The sequence below is a fragment of the Alexandromys fortis genome, unplaced genomic scaffold (assembly GCF_014885135.2).
Source record: "Alexandromys fortis isolate MF-2015 unplaced genomic scaffold, M_Fortis_MF-2015_v1.1 scaffold_36, whole genome shotgun sequence".
Classification (NCBI taxonomy): Eukaryota; Metazoa; Chordata; class Mammalia; order Rodentia; family Cricetidae; genus Alexandromys; species Alexandromys fortis.
This window is the reverse complement of record NW_026067915.1, coordinates 8,513,487-8,526,745: the sequence shown is the minus strand read 5'-3', so window position 1 is coordinate 8,526,745 and position 13,259 is coordinate 8,513,487. Positions and strand designations below refer to the sequence as shown.

Below are 13,259 nucleotides of genomic sequence, written 5' to 3'. Positions count from 1 at the left end.
ACAGGATTCAGGCCCCTGCCTGGGTCAGGGGTGCTCAGTCAAGGCCAATCTTTCCCAGGTATTTATTCTCTATTTATTGGGAGCAGAAGAGAAGTCTGCCTGGGTGGGGCAGGTCTTTCTCTTCTCCCTTCCTTGCCTGTCCTGACAGGTCCACCCCACTCTACCTCCTTGCCACCTTGACCCGTGGGGAGAGAAGCAGCAGGCTGGATGCAGGTGTGGCTCAAAAGAGCCCCCAGCCCTGAGGGTTGATGGGCCATGGTGGAGGCCCAGGGTCTGCAGGGCATCCCCAAGGTTCCCTTCTGCCCACCGCTTCTGGTGATGGGTGTAAATAGCTCTGGGGGGCAGTTGGGTAGATGGGGGGGGGGCTCCTGCAGCCCTCTGCTCCCCAGGCCACACCTGCTCTTGGGTTCCATCTTGCTAATAAACACTGGCTCTGGGACTAGACTTTGCCTTCTCTCCTTGGTGGTTGGAGTGGGAATGGAGGTGGGTTAGGCCCACACGTCTCAGCACTAGAGAGCCAGAGGCAGGCTAGTCTCTGTGCCTTTGAGGCCAGCCTGGTCTACAGGGCAAGTTCCAGGACAGCCAAGGCTACACAGAGACCCTGTCTCAAGCCCCCCCCCAAAGAAAAGCACTCCCCCATTTTGGGGCTGGATAGATGAGATGGCTCAGCAGTTAGGAGCACTGGCTGTCTATCCAGAAGACCTAGGTTCACTTCCCAGAATCCATGTGGCAGCTCACAACTGTAACTCCAGTTTGAAGGGATCGGATACCTTCACATAGGTAGATGTGCAGGCAAAGCACCAATAAAATAAATAATTTTTAAAAAAATCCATATGTAGAAAAACAGGCTAGATTTAATTAGTGCTCCTATACTGCCTTAGAGAGCTATGCGGCTGCCTGCAATGTGGAAGGGAAGGTCTAGGTGGCTCCTGCGCAGAGGATGAATGCCTGCAGTGCCAGTTTAGGTTGTCTGCTTCCTGCACCGCCTGATCAGGGATAACTTCATGCAGTGCCTGTGGCCCTGGCACACTCCTAGTAGTCTGTGGTAGGGTCAGGTCTGGTTTCAGGGAAGGGGTCCAATGAGGAGGCTCCAGACCAGTCTAGATAGCCTTGAGAGTCAGGATACAGGTTTTCAGTTGTGTGCAGACAAGCTCAGCAGGTGCCATGCTTTCACCAACTGCCACACCTGAGCTGGTCTCCAGACCCGGTAGAGGCTGTCAGGTTTTAGTGCTACCCCGTGCAGGTCCCACATTGTGAGAGGACTGAATAGGAGCAGGGCAGGTGAGTCCCCACTCTCCCATACTCTGGGGCAGACCAAGCCTCAGCATCCATCTCTAACAATCAGCCTGCCAAAGATTCACTCAGCCGGGCGGTGGTGGCGCATGCCTTTAATCCCAGCACTCGGGAGGCAGAGGCAGGCGGATCTCTGAGTTCGAGACCAGCCTGGTCTACAAGAGCTAGTTCCAGGACAGGCTCCAAAATCACAGAGAAACCCTGTCTCGAAAAACAAAAACAAAAAAAAGATTCATTCAGTTTAACCACCTCTATAGTGATTTTGTTGCACCTAAATACACATGTATATATAGACAAATATATGCACTTGGACCAGCACAGGCAAGCTCTGTGCACACACACATGGACACGGGTGTGCACCTAAATACATAGGCAAGTGGGCTGTAGAGTGTGTCACAGTTAACACATTTGCACATTCAGGCACATGTGAACAGCTGTGAACCCATACAAAGCACAGCAAAATAAACATACGACCACCTGTGCTAGTACAGGATGCACATGCAACTCAGGAGTAAAGTACATGCCAACATGCAGGAATCCCTAAATTTGATCTCCAGCATATACACAGCACCAATGCACACACACACATTGCATGCATAGTCACATAAACAGGTATGTAAGTGCATGCCGTCAAGCTACTAGCACACATACAGGCTCAAGTATGTCAGATCCTTACTTGGTCCTAGTAAGGAGCAGAAAGACACATGCAGGCATGCACAGCAGACTCACCCTGCAGAAGGCATGTAGGGAACATGCTTAGGTCATATTTAGCCCTGAATATGAGGCAAATATAAAGTCATCTATCCCCTTGTGGCTTCCAGCAGGCACAGAACCCTCTGATCCGGAGATACCCCGCTTGTGAACCACTGCTAATCATGTGACCCCATCTCTCCTAACCTGTAAAATGGGGCTGTGATTTAGGCACCATCTTCCCCCAAGATGTAAGCTCACAAAAGAGTGGTCGTGAATCCAGCTGGGCAAACAGTAGGTCCTCGTGCCTGTTTCTCCGTCAGTATTCCCAGCCAGTCCCTACCCTGGTTCCCTCAACTATACCGAGCAAACTCCTATAGGACAGGGGAACGACTTGCTAGGGTCTCTTCTGGAGAATTGGAGGGGGCTGAGGGGTGCAGAGTCAGCAGCCCGAGGATTGGGACTTTGCCACCCTGATTAAAAAGCTAGGAGACTGAGCTTCACCTGTCCTTGTCTCTGATTGGCCCCAGAGCGTTCCTAGCTCCCAAATCCCACTAAGCAATCCTGCCAGGGCCTGCACGGGTCTGTGGAGAGCCAGTTGATTGCCAGCTTTAGGGCCAAAAGGTCTGAGGAGGTCAGAAGCTACCTACCCTATCCCTTTGCCTGCTCCTGGGACCATGGGGGCCGGGGCCAGCGCTGAGGAGAAGCATTCCAGAGAGCTAGAAAAGAAGCTGAAAGAGGATGCTGAGAAGGATGCTCGCACCGTGAAGCTGCTGCTGTTGGGTAGGGGTGCGGCCAGTGTTGGGGAGGGGCTGCTGCGGGTCAGCAGCCTGGGGCCAGGCAAGCAGCCTTTCTATGACACAAGGATTCCTTGCGGGGTGGGGGTGTGTGTGACAATGTGGTGGGGCAGGGTACAGAGTAGGAGCCGGTCCCCAGCAAGGTCTGACAGGTGGTGATGTCCCAGTCCCCTAAGGTTAGGTATCCCATGACAATTTCCCAGAGACACACTGCAGAAGTGTGTGCCAAACACATCTTTGTATAAAGGTGTGTATTCAGGCACACTTTGGCCCTCAGGCTCTAGCCTTTGGTTTTCCAAAGCCTGCTCAACAAGGCTTGGGTCTTCTTGGTGGCTCTTTCTCCCTCTGGAATAAGGCTCTAGGGTCGCCCATGTCTACAAAGACCATGAGTACCATAACTTTATCATCAGTAGACCTGTGAAACAGCTAAAGAAAGTAGAAAGATGCCAGTGATGGTGCACGCCTTTAATCCCAGCACTTGGGAGGTAGAGGCAGGCAGGTCCCTGAGTCTGAGGCCAACCTGGTCTTCGGAGAACGTTCTAGACTAGCCAGAGCTATACAGAGAAACCCTGTGTAGGGGTGGAGTGGGGGGACAAAGTGAAAAGATATTGATGCCTGTATGAATAAAGCCAAGCCCATGATCCCATGGGTGGTAAAGAGAGATGGGGGTGTTGCCATTGCTTAACCCCCAAGGGAAAGTTGCTGATTTAGGGGGGCAGCCAGGGCCCCCAGGAGAAAGACCGAGAAGCTAAGCCGGAAATCCCATTAATTGTATCCAACACCCTTGAGGAGGGCAGGCTCAGAAAGGATGTCAGCTCTGTCCTCTTCCCCCATCTAAGGTGCTAATTCCCTCTGAGCCTCTCAGAGACATCTCTTAGCCTTTAGGTGAGAAGCAGAAGTTGGTCCTATTCAGATAATCCTGTACATGCAGTGCCAGAAATACCCACAAGGTGGCCCTAGAGGACTTCCTTATTTTGGTCTCCCAGCATAATAAAGGCTCTATATACAGGATCTTAGGGAATCCCCACCTGAATGGGCACAGTTAAGGCCACTTAACTGATGTAGGTCCCTTTTGTCATTTGCAACCATTTTCCCCTAGGGGTCTTCAAGACTTTACTTTGGATAGAATTAAGGGCAGGTGTAACTAGAGTTCTAGCTGGCACCCGAGTGCTGATCCAAAGGAGGTGGTCAGTGCTGGTCAGTGCGGCTCTGAGGCGCAGCTTCCCTTCCAGGTGCTGGTGAATCCGGGAAGAGCACCATTGTCAAGCAGATGAAGTGAGTCTTCCCTGCCCATCCTAAAGCCCTTAGTGATAGCCCTTCCCTGCTGGCCTAGGAAGCTCTGACTGCGGTTTGGGTTGTAGGATTATCCACCAGGATGGTTATTCGCTGGAAGAATGCCTCGAGTTCATTGCCATCATTTATGGCAACACTCTGCAGTCCATCCTGGCCATTGTTCGGGCTATGACTACGCTCAACATTCAGTATGGAGACTCCGCACGACAGGTGGGGCAGGCTGATATCTGTCCCTGGGGGCTCGAGGCCTCTGACTAGGCTCAGTTTCGCAATCACTACCTTACCCTACCACCAGGATGATGCCCGGAAGTTGATGCACATGGCGGATACTATTGAAGAAGGCACGATGCCCAAGGAGATGTCCGACATCATTCAGCGTTTGTGGAAAGACTCGGGTATCCAAGCCTGCTTTGAACGTGCCTCAGAGTACCAGCTCAATGACTCTGCTGGCTAGTGAGTGCCCAGATGGATGCAGGGCGCGGAGGAGGTGGGCGGGGATGCAGGGAGCAGAGGTGGTGGGTGGGCAGGACCCACCTGGGGTGATCTCCCACACCACTCACCCACTCATGCCCAGTGATCTTCCTCAGCTACCTTTCAGACCTAGAGCGTCTGGTGGCTCCAGGGTATGTGCCCACTGAGCAGGATGTGTTGCGTTCTCGTGTCAAAACTACTGGCATCATTGAGACACAGTTCTCCTTCAAGGACCTCAACTTCAGGTAAGACCCCTGCACGCATGTTCAGCTGACTTGACCGGAACTTTACTGTACCGAGTGAAGGCCCTGCCCTTGCCGGGAGAAAGGCTGGTCACCTCAGATGCCAATCCATATGAGAGCTCTCCAGCCAGATTAGGAAGACAAGGGGTGCCAGTGGGCACATCCGAGTGACCTGATACACAGGTCCAAATCCGGATTTGGCTCGGTCCTACAGAATGTTCGATGTGGGCGGGCAGCGGTCCGAGCGCAAAAAGTGGATCCACTGCTTTGAGGGTGTGACCTGCATCATTTTCATCGCGGCACTGAGCGCTTACGACATGGTGCTGGTGGAGGACGACGAAGTGGTAAGTGCCAAGTGGGCCTGAGTGTTTGAGAAGGGAGCTGGAGCCGGGGTAGCCACTGAGACCCACAAAGCAGAGGCTGTCTGGGAGCGCTTGGAGTGAGGAGTAGCCTACATCCCAGGAGCCAAGAGACCAAGGGTTCGCGGCCTGCGCAGCCTGGTGTCCAACAGCCTCTGCCTCCCTCAGAACCGAATGCACGAGAGCCTGCACCTGTTCAACAGCATCTGCAATCATCGCTACTTCGCCACGACATCCATTGTGCTCTTCCTCAACAAGAAGGACGTTTTCTCTGAGAAGATAAAAAAGGCACACCTCAGCATCTGCTTTCCCGATTACGATGGTGAGATTCCCTAGTCCCGACCGCCAGGCGGTGCCCCAGTCCCAAGGATTCCGGCTGTGCGCTCCTTCCCGAGAGAGGGCTTCCCACGCAGAGTGAGTGCTGCCCTCTGCCGCAGGACCTAACACTTACGAGGATGCCGGCAACTACATCAAAGTGCAGTTCCTCGAGCTTAACATGCGACGTGACGTGAAGGAGATCTACTCTCACATGACGTGCGCCACCGACACACAGAACGTCAAGTTTGTCTTTGACGCTGTCACCGACATTATCATCAAAGAGAACCTCAAAGACTGCGGGCTCTTCTGAGGTGGGATCCTAGCTAGCCAGACCTTCCACCGTCCTTCTCGGTAATCTCAGGGCCCGAACCCTGCCCCTCATTCCTCACGGTGCTCCCTGCTCCAGACTGCCCCATTTACTGCTGCCCACCCCTAAGCCCCGCCCCAAGGCTTTCAGGCTTCACTCATTAGGAGAGGCCCCTCCCTTACTATTATGCTCAACATATGTACATCCCTCCCCAACCTCTAGGTGCATGGGGCTGCCCCCACAACACTTAATCCCATTTATTTTGCTGCTCCATGATGCTAAAGTTCCATTCCCTTTTCTCTTCACAGATGCCAGAATTCATGTGTGTACCTTGCTCTGAGACTCTGTAGCCCAGCTGCCCTATAGTCCCCTCCAATAATTCCTGTGCCTCAACCTGCTGCCAGACATCCAAAGCCCTGAGGCTTGAAGTGCGGACCCTCCCCTCGGTCCCCAACCCCGCCCTTCACCGCCTGGCTGCACTGGCCTCTTGGACCCACAGCAGCTAGCCTCAGCTAGGACAAGGCAGGACTTGGGACAGCTGGAGCTCACAGTGACTCAGCAATACCCAAGTGACCCGGGTCTCCTGACGCCCTTCTGCCACCCCCACCAGCAGCAGCTCACCTGGTGGATCTCGGTTCAGCAAACAGCCCGCCCTCCCTCCCCAGCTTTCATGAAGGGCTTGAGGTATCCCTCCCTCAAGCAGGCTTGCCACTTGCCAGCAGGTCATTCCAGCCTGCTACCTGCATATGACAAGTCCAACATCTGTCCACCCAGTGGTCAGTGACTGTCCCTTCCAGCAACTAAAGGGATCCAAAGTTCAAGCTCTGGTCTTTTGTAGCCTCACATAGATAAACTAGTGACTTTGACATGGGTGCCAGGGAGAGACACAAGCCAAACCTATTCCCAAATACCAGGCTCGGGGGTATCTCCCAGTCCCTTGTCCCTCTGGGTCTTCCCTCTCTGTCCTTGGACACTTCCACACCCCACCTTGTTCGCCCACACACAATACTCAGGGTTTTCTGGTCAAGGTATGGTGTATTGAAGGAGAGTACATTGACATCCGCTATGACCAATAACCATGCTATGCTGAGGGGTGGCTGAGGGCAGAGTCCAATGCCTATTGATCAACCATGGGCAAAGAATATCCCATGTGAGTTTGCAGGCAATCCCATGTGACCCTGTTCTCCCTCCTAATTCAGGGCGCAGTCCTTGGGAGAGAGAAGTGAAAGCCATGCCTGAACCATTAGAGACAATGCCCACGTCCTACGGCCACTTCTGCTTTCTTCATCAAGCAGCTTAAGTCTGTGGACCAGAGGCAGCGCTATGGTCTGAGACACAGTGATTCTGTCCAGCAAGGCTAGGACGTAATCTGTACTTCCCCTAGCTACATGCCCAGACTCAGCAATAAACCTTTGCACCAGGTCTGCTGTTCTTCCTTGGGTCAGTGGGGGAATCTTAGTTACCATGAGTCCAGGACGTTTATTAAGTTCCCAGCAGTAGGCATGTGTGATCTAGGAAGAGGATCCCTTCCGAAGTAAAACGCAAGCGTGTGGCCTGACTTGGGCTCGAGAAATCTCGGAGGAGGATAATGGGTCCAACTCAGCAGAGGCTGAGAGATATGGGAAATGTTACTGGGACAGTCTCAGGTCATCAAGGAGTTTTTTGTTTGCTTGTTTTATGAGACAGGGTCTTACTGGGTAGCCTAGGCTAGCTACACATTCACTATCCTCCTGCCTCAGACTCTGAGTGCTGGAATTATAGGCATGCTTCTTCGAAGGCACCTAGTGACAAGGAGAGCTGAGGCAGAAGTTCCTCTGACGGAGACGGTAGAGCATCCTAAGAGCAGCTGAGCACTTGGACTTGTAAGCCCAGGTGCTCAGGGAAGCAGGAGCGTGGAAGGGGAAGACGGGTGGGGAGACAGTGGAGAGGGCCAGATGCCAGGTGGAGGTAATGAGGACTCACTGAAACCCTCAGAGCTGAAACAGGATTGTGACTAGGATTAGGGCGAGACTCTCATCTCCACAGCAACAGGGGCAGCCAAGGGCTGGCTTGTGGTGCATGTTTTTAATCCGGGACTTAAGAAGCAGAGGCAGGCAGGTTTCTGTGTGAGACTATTTTGGTCTGTATAGCAAGTTCCAGGTCAATCAGGGATACATAGTGAGATCCCCCCCCCCCCGCCTTTAAAATCAGAATTAGGGGAACTGGAGAAATGTTAAGAGCATATATTGCTCTTACAGAGGATTGGAGTTCTCACATCAGGCTGTTCACAACCACCTGTAACTCCAGCTCCAGGGGATCTGATGCTTTCTTCTGACTTCAGAAGGCACCTGTACTCATATCCACAACCCCTACACAGACACACACACACACACACATTAATAACCCATAAAATTTTTAATGGCTAAGACTGTAAATTCTATGGTAGATGCATTTCACTACCACCACCAAAAATGAGCAAAAATACCAGGCAGTGGTGGTGCGCGCCTTTAATTCTAGCACTCAAGAGGGAGAGACAGGTGCATCTCTGTGAGTTTGCGGCCATCCTGGTCTACAAAGAGTTTCAGGACAGCCAGAACTATTACAGAGAAATCTTGTCTCAAAAAAAAAAAAAAAAAAAAAAAAAAAAAGAGCCAGGCGATGGTGGCGCACGCCTTTAATCCCAGCACTCGGGAGGCAGAGGCAGGCGGATCTCTGTGAGTTTGAGACCAGCCTGGTCTACAGAGCTGGTGCCAGGACAGGCTCCAAAGCCATAGAGAAACCCTGTCTCGAAAAACCAAAAAAAAAAAAAAAATTAAAAATAGAAAAAGAAAACATAGCCGGGCGGTGGTGGCGCACGCCTTTAATCCCAGCACTCGGGAGGCAGAGGCAGGCGGATCTCTGTGAGTTCGAGACCAGCCTGGTCTACAGAGCTAGTGCCAGGACAGGCTCCAAAGCCATAGAGAAACCCTGTCTCGAAAAACCAAAAAAAAAAAAAAAATTAAAAATAGAAAAAGAAAACATAGCCGGGCGGTGGTGGCGCACGCCTTTAATCCCAGCACTCGGGAGGCAGAGGCAGGCGGATCTCAGGGAGGCCAGCCTGGTTTACAAGAGCTAGTTCCGGGACGGTCACCAAAGCTACAGAGAAACCACCACCCTGCCAGATATTTTCCTATATGGTTCAGGCTCCAATAAATATTAGCATGCCTTTCTTGGATTTTTATAATTGTGTTCACAGTGAATTTTTACATTAATTTTTACTCTTAAAGTTTTATTTATTTGTTTGTTTGTTTGTTTATTACTGTGTATACCGGGGTGTGTAGGTACATGCATGTACCACAGTGCAAACGTAGAGGCCAGAAGACAACTCTGTGGTCTCTTCTTCCATCTTTATGTGGGTTCTGGGGACAGAACGCTGGCTTGCTCAGCCAGTGTTTTGCCCACTGAGCCATCTTGCTGTGATTTTAAAGATGTATGACACCACACTGGACTGTGACTTGTAAAAACTTTTTGAAGACAGGCTCTTTTTATGTAGCCTTGGTCAGCCTGGAACTTGCCATGTAGACCAGAGCATCCTCAGCCCCACAAAACCAGCCTACTGTGATTAAAGACATATGCCACCATGTTTGCTTGGTTCCTGATTTTTTTTTTTTGGTTTGGTTTGGGTTTTTGTTATTGTTTTCATTTTTGATTTCTGAGACAGGGTTTCTCTGTGTAGCTCTGCTGTCCTGGGACTCACTCTGTAGACCAGGCTGTCCTCAACTCAGAAATCCGCTTGCCTCTGCTTCCCAAGTGCTAGGATGAAAGACGTGTGCCACCACCAACCAGCCTGAATTTTATTTTTAAAGATGTAATGTTTGTTTGTTTGTTTTAGTTTTTCGAGACAGGGTTTCTCTGTAGCTTTGGAGCCTGTCCTGGCACTAGCTCTTGTAGACCAGGCTGGCCTCGAACTCACAGAGATCCGCCTGCCTCTGCCTCCCGAGTGCTGGGACTAAAGGCGTGCACCACCACCGCCCGGCTATTTGTTTGTTTTTAAGACAGGGTTTCTCTATGTAACAGCCCTGGCTATTCTGGAACTTGCTTTGTAGACTAGACTGGCTTTGAACTCACAGAGATCCACTTGCCTCTACCTCTAGAGTGCTGGATGTATGTCACCACTGCGATTTATTTTGTTTTTGAGACAGGATGTACCATGTGGCCTACGTTGTCTTGGAGCTAGTGTCTTGGAAGATCAGGAGTTCAAGGACTACCTCAGATCCATGGGGAGCTTGAGGCCAGCCTAAAGACTGACAGGGAGACTCTGCCTCCAAAAAAGATCAAAACAAGGAGAGCAAAGCAAGTTCCAGTCTAGTCTAGATGGCAGGAAGCCCTGGAGAAGGAAACAGGGAAAGCCAGGGATGACAGTACAACACCCGCAGCGCTCTGCAGGCAGAGGTGGGCAAATCTCTGAGTTCGAGGCCAGCCTGGTTCATGTAGAGAGCTCTAATATAGTGAGACCCTGTCTCAAAAAGAGAGACGGGTGGGGAGAGAAAGGAGAGGTAATAAGTTGTCTTTTTGTTGTTGTTGTTTGTTTGTTTGTAAAACACTCTTGAGTGCTGGGATTAAAGGCTTCACCACTGCCTAGCCTGGCAAAGCTTTTAAGAGAAAAAAAGAAAATTAGAAAATTTGTATTAAGAAAACACACACACACACACACACACATTTTTTCCTGAGCATGGAGGAACAGGATCAGCTGGGAGACACAGGAAGAAGAGGCATGTCTTCAGTACCCAGCAGAGCCCGGGCTCTGAGGCCGGTGCTCAGTGGCAGGGCTCTGGATCCATGCAGAGTTGGCAAGGCACGTACCTCAACCACAAGAGGTAAGGATGTGCCGAGTCTGTACCTGTGGCCCCTTGAGGAAGGAGTCTAGGAAGCAGATGGTCCCTGTGACTAGGTGAAAGGCAGAGTCCAGAAGCTAGCGTGGAGCAGTGAGTCTGTGGGGACTGCAGGGAGGGAGGGCCTGGGGTCTGTGCATGGGATGCGATGGGGAGGGAGGGTCCTGGGGTCTGTGCAAGGGATGTGATATGGCACAGGGAGCCCACAGAACATGAGTGGGCAGCTGAGGGTTCCGTCCAGGAGCCCAGGGAAGGGAAGGGTGAATTGCTGGGTGGTCTAGGGCTGACTGAGGTGAAGCTGTTTACCTCTCCTGAGACCCTCTCCCTGAGCTGTTTATTTTTTTTAATTTATTTATTTATTTATTATGTATACAACATTCTGCCCCCATGTATGCCTGCAGGCCAGAAGAGGGCACCAGACCCCATTACAGATGGTTGTGAGCCACCATGTGGTTGCTGGGAATTGAACTCAGGACCTTTGGAAGAACAGGAAATGCTCTTAACCGCTGAGCCATCTCTCCAGCCCTTCCTGAGCCGTTTATTAAGATGAAATGGGTAGTGGGTAGTGACAAGGATTTAGCGGGCAGAGGTCAGGAAGTTTGAGGAGTTGAGATGTTGGGAGGAGGATATATGAACAAGAAAGGCAGACTAATGGCATCTCCCTCATAGCTGCCCCGCTGGGGAAAGCCTTCTTGAGCAGGAGGTAGAGAAGAGCCTTGACTCTATGCGTGAACTGGACTCCACCCTCCAATGAGGTCCTGAGCACAGATTCTGAGACATAATAACATTCCTGAGCCCTGTGTGATGGGGACACTGCCTGGCCTCAAGCCGCCCTGTGTATGAGGGGAGTCTCCTCGGCGAAATCCTTAGCTCCACTGGCCATACCAGTGCAAATGCACTCTGAGAAGGAAGCTCAGTGAGCGCCTATCGCCTGCTCACAGTCCAGGGCAGAGCATCTGAGAGAACACCATGGTCACCTCTGTCATGTAGCGGAATTTATTATGAGCACTCCAGCCACGTTGTCTGCCCTGCAACCTCACAGTGTCCCTGAGGTGCCCTCATGATCTTCAGCTCTGGCTCTGACAGGTCTAGTCTGGCCAGGCCACTGACCAGAGATTAGACAAGTGGATGGTTAATACCGCTGACGTCAAGGCCTGGCTGGTTGACCACTGGGAGTTTGGGCCCTCCCGTGGGCAGCAGCACAGTCCATGTGACCTGGGCTCATTAGGCTGCTTCAGTAGCCAGAGAAGCTAGGGGCCAGATCTAAGGGGAGAGAGGGCAGCCATGCCAGACCTGCAGAAGCAGGCTTGGCTGGGAGGCCACCAGCTCTAGGGGCCCAAGCTGGGGAAAGCTAGATAGGAGGGTTGCCCATGGGTCGCTTCCATACTTCTAGGTTCTATAATGTGACATTCAATTCTGCTCGTGTCCTGGGCACCAAACATTGAACCAGTGTAAAATAAGATTCTCCTCTCCCGGAAACCCTTGGAGTCCCCAACACATCTGCTTAACAAGTATCCCAGCCCTGCCCATAGCCTGGGCGTTACTGGCGTAGATCCTGTCGTGTACCAGTCTCTCCCTGGAGTTTTCTTTCTCTTGGCGCCCTGGCATGTCCCTTCCCTCCCCTGGGCTGAGTCTGGCCCACAGGCTGCTCCTCCACCAGGCTCTCATTTATTCATGCACTGATTCCGGCAGGCACTTCTCGTCTGGATGCCCTATGGAGAGTATGTGTAGATTCTGAGGCTGGGCCTGGCGGGCGGGAGGGGGCAAGGGGTGAGAGGTGCTGATTGGGTGGACACTGCAAACTCTGGAACAGCTGCTTCTTTGTCAGTTTGGGCTATCAGAGGTGATCACCTTTGGGTTCTAAAGGACAACCCAAAGGTTGCCAAGGAGATAGGACTGTGAGGCTCTCAAGCTCAGGGGAAACGCAAGGGCAGAGGCACGGACGCATGAAATCTGACATTTCTAGGAACAATAGGGCCATGTGTGGTCAGACATGCTATGTGGGGAGGAATGGCTGACCGGAAGTAGGTTGATGTGGAGGTGAAAGGGAGGAGCCTGCAAGTATTCAGGCAAACTGTGGACCCAAGGACGAGGTTAGTGGTGAAGACAGGGCACGGCTGTTGGAAAGGGTCTCGAGGAACCATGTAGGGTGGGATATGGTGAGAGAGGCTTCCCCACTGGAGGATGGCCAGACAAGGGCTGAGAAGAGCAAGGGGCTAACATGGGCTTGGAAGGAGAGTTTGTAAGATCCTAGGACCCTAAGGTCCATCCCACACATCGGGCAGTCTTTTAGGCCTGTGCTTGAAACGTGGAGATCAGGGAACGGAGGCAAGGGCTGGCCTGATGCCACAGATGAAGCTCTCCCACTCTTGGAAGTTACCCCGGTGGGCATTTCCTCAGACCTCTGGGGAAAGGTGCCTGGCAGTCATCAGCGCCGTCCTATCCATCCTGTCCTGGCTCTGCAGCTAAGGCAGGCTGGGCTGGGAGATTCCACAGGTGGTGAGAAAGGCCTCAGAGCTCTATTTACCCTGGCAGGGGTCCAGGCCCAGGAATGACAAACAGGCACCCTTCCCCCAGCTTAGCCATGATTGGCCTTACCCAGGGACCCCTCATCTCACTAGCCTCCAATCCTGCTACAG

The 13,259-nt window shown here is 52.1% G+C and overlaps 1 protein-coding gene across 3 annotated transcripts; it reads left to right on the top strand.

Annotated features, from left to right (window-relative positions):
* The first annotated feature begins 570 nt into the window (after positions 1-570).
* Positions 571-7,192, top strand: Gnat1 (G protein subunit alpha transducin 1). 3 transcript variants are annotated; one of them, XR_007591207.1, is made up of 9 exons: positions 571-4,055; positions 4,142-4,283; positions 4,369-4,526; positions 4,661-4,789; positions 5,001-5,130; positions 5,314-5,467; positions 5,583-5,814; positions 6,079-6,454; positions 6,970-7,192. XR_007591207.1 is itself a non-coding variant. In XM_050139403.1 (9 exons), exons 1-8 carry the CDS (start codon positions 2,661-2,663, stop codon positions 5,771-5,773), a joined length of 1,053 nt encoding a protein of 350 aa, XP_049995360.1. In that variant the 5' UTR covers positions 571-2,660; the 3' UTR covers positions 5,774-5,814; positions 6,079-7,192. The 3 variants fall into 3 exon arrangements, 2 of the variants coding, with proteins under 2 accessions (XP_049995360.1, XP_049995358.1); XM_050139403.1 differs by having other exon boundaries at positions 571-2,766; positions 4,013-4,055; positions 6,079-7,192; XM_050139401.1 differs by having other exon boundaries at positions 5,583-5,774; positions 6,079-7,192.
* Positions 7,193-13,259: the final 6,067 nt, after the last annotated feature.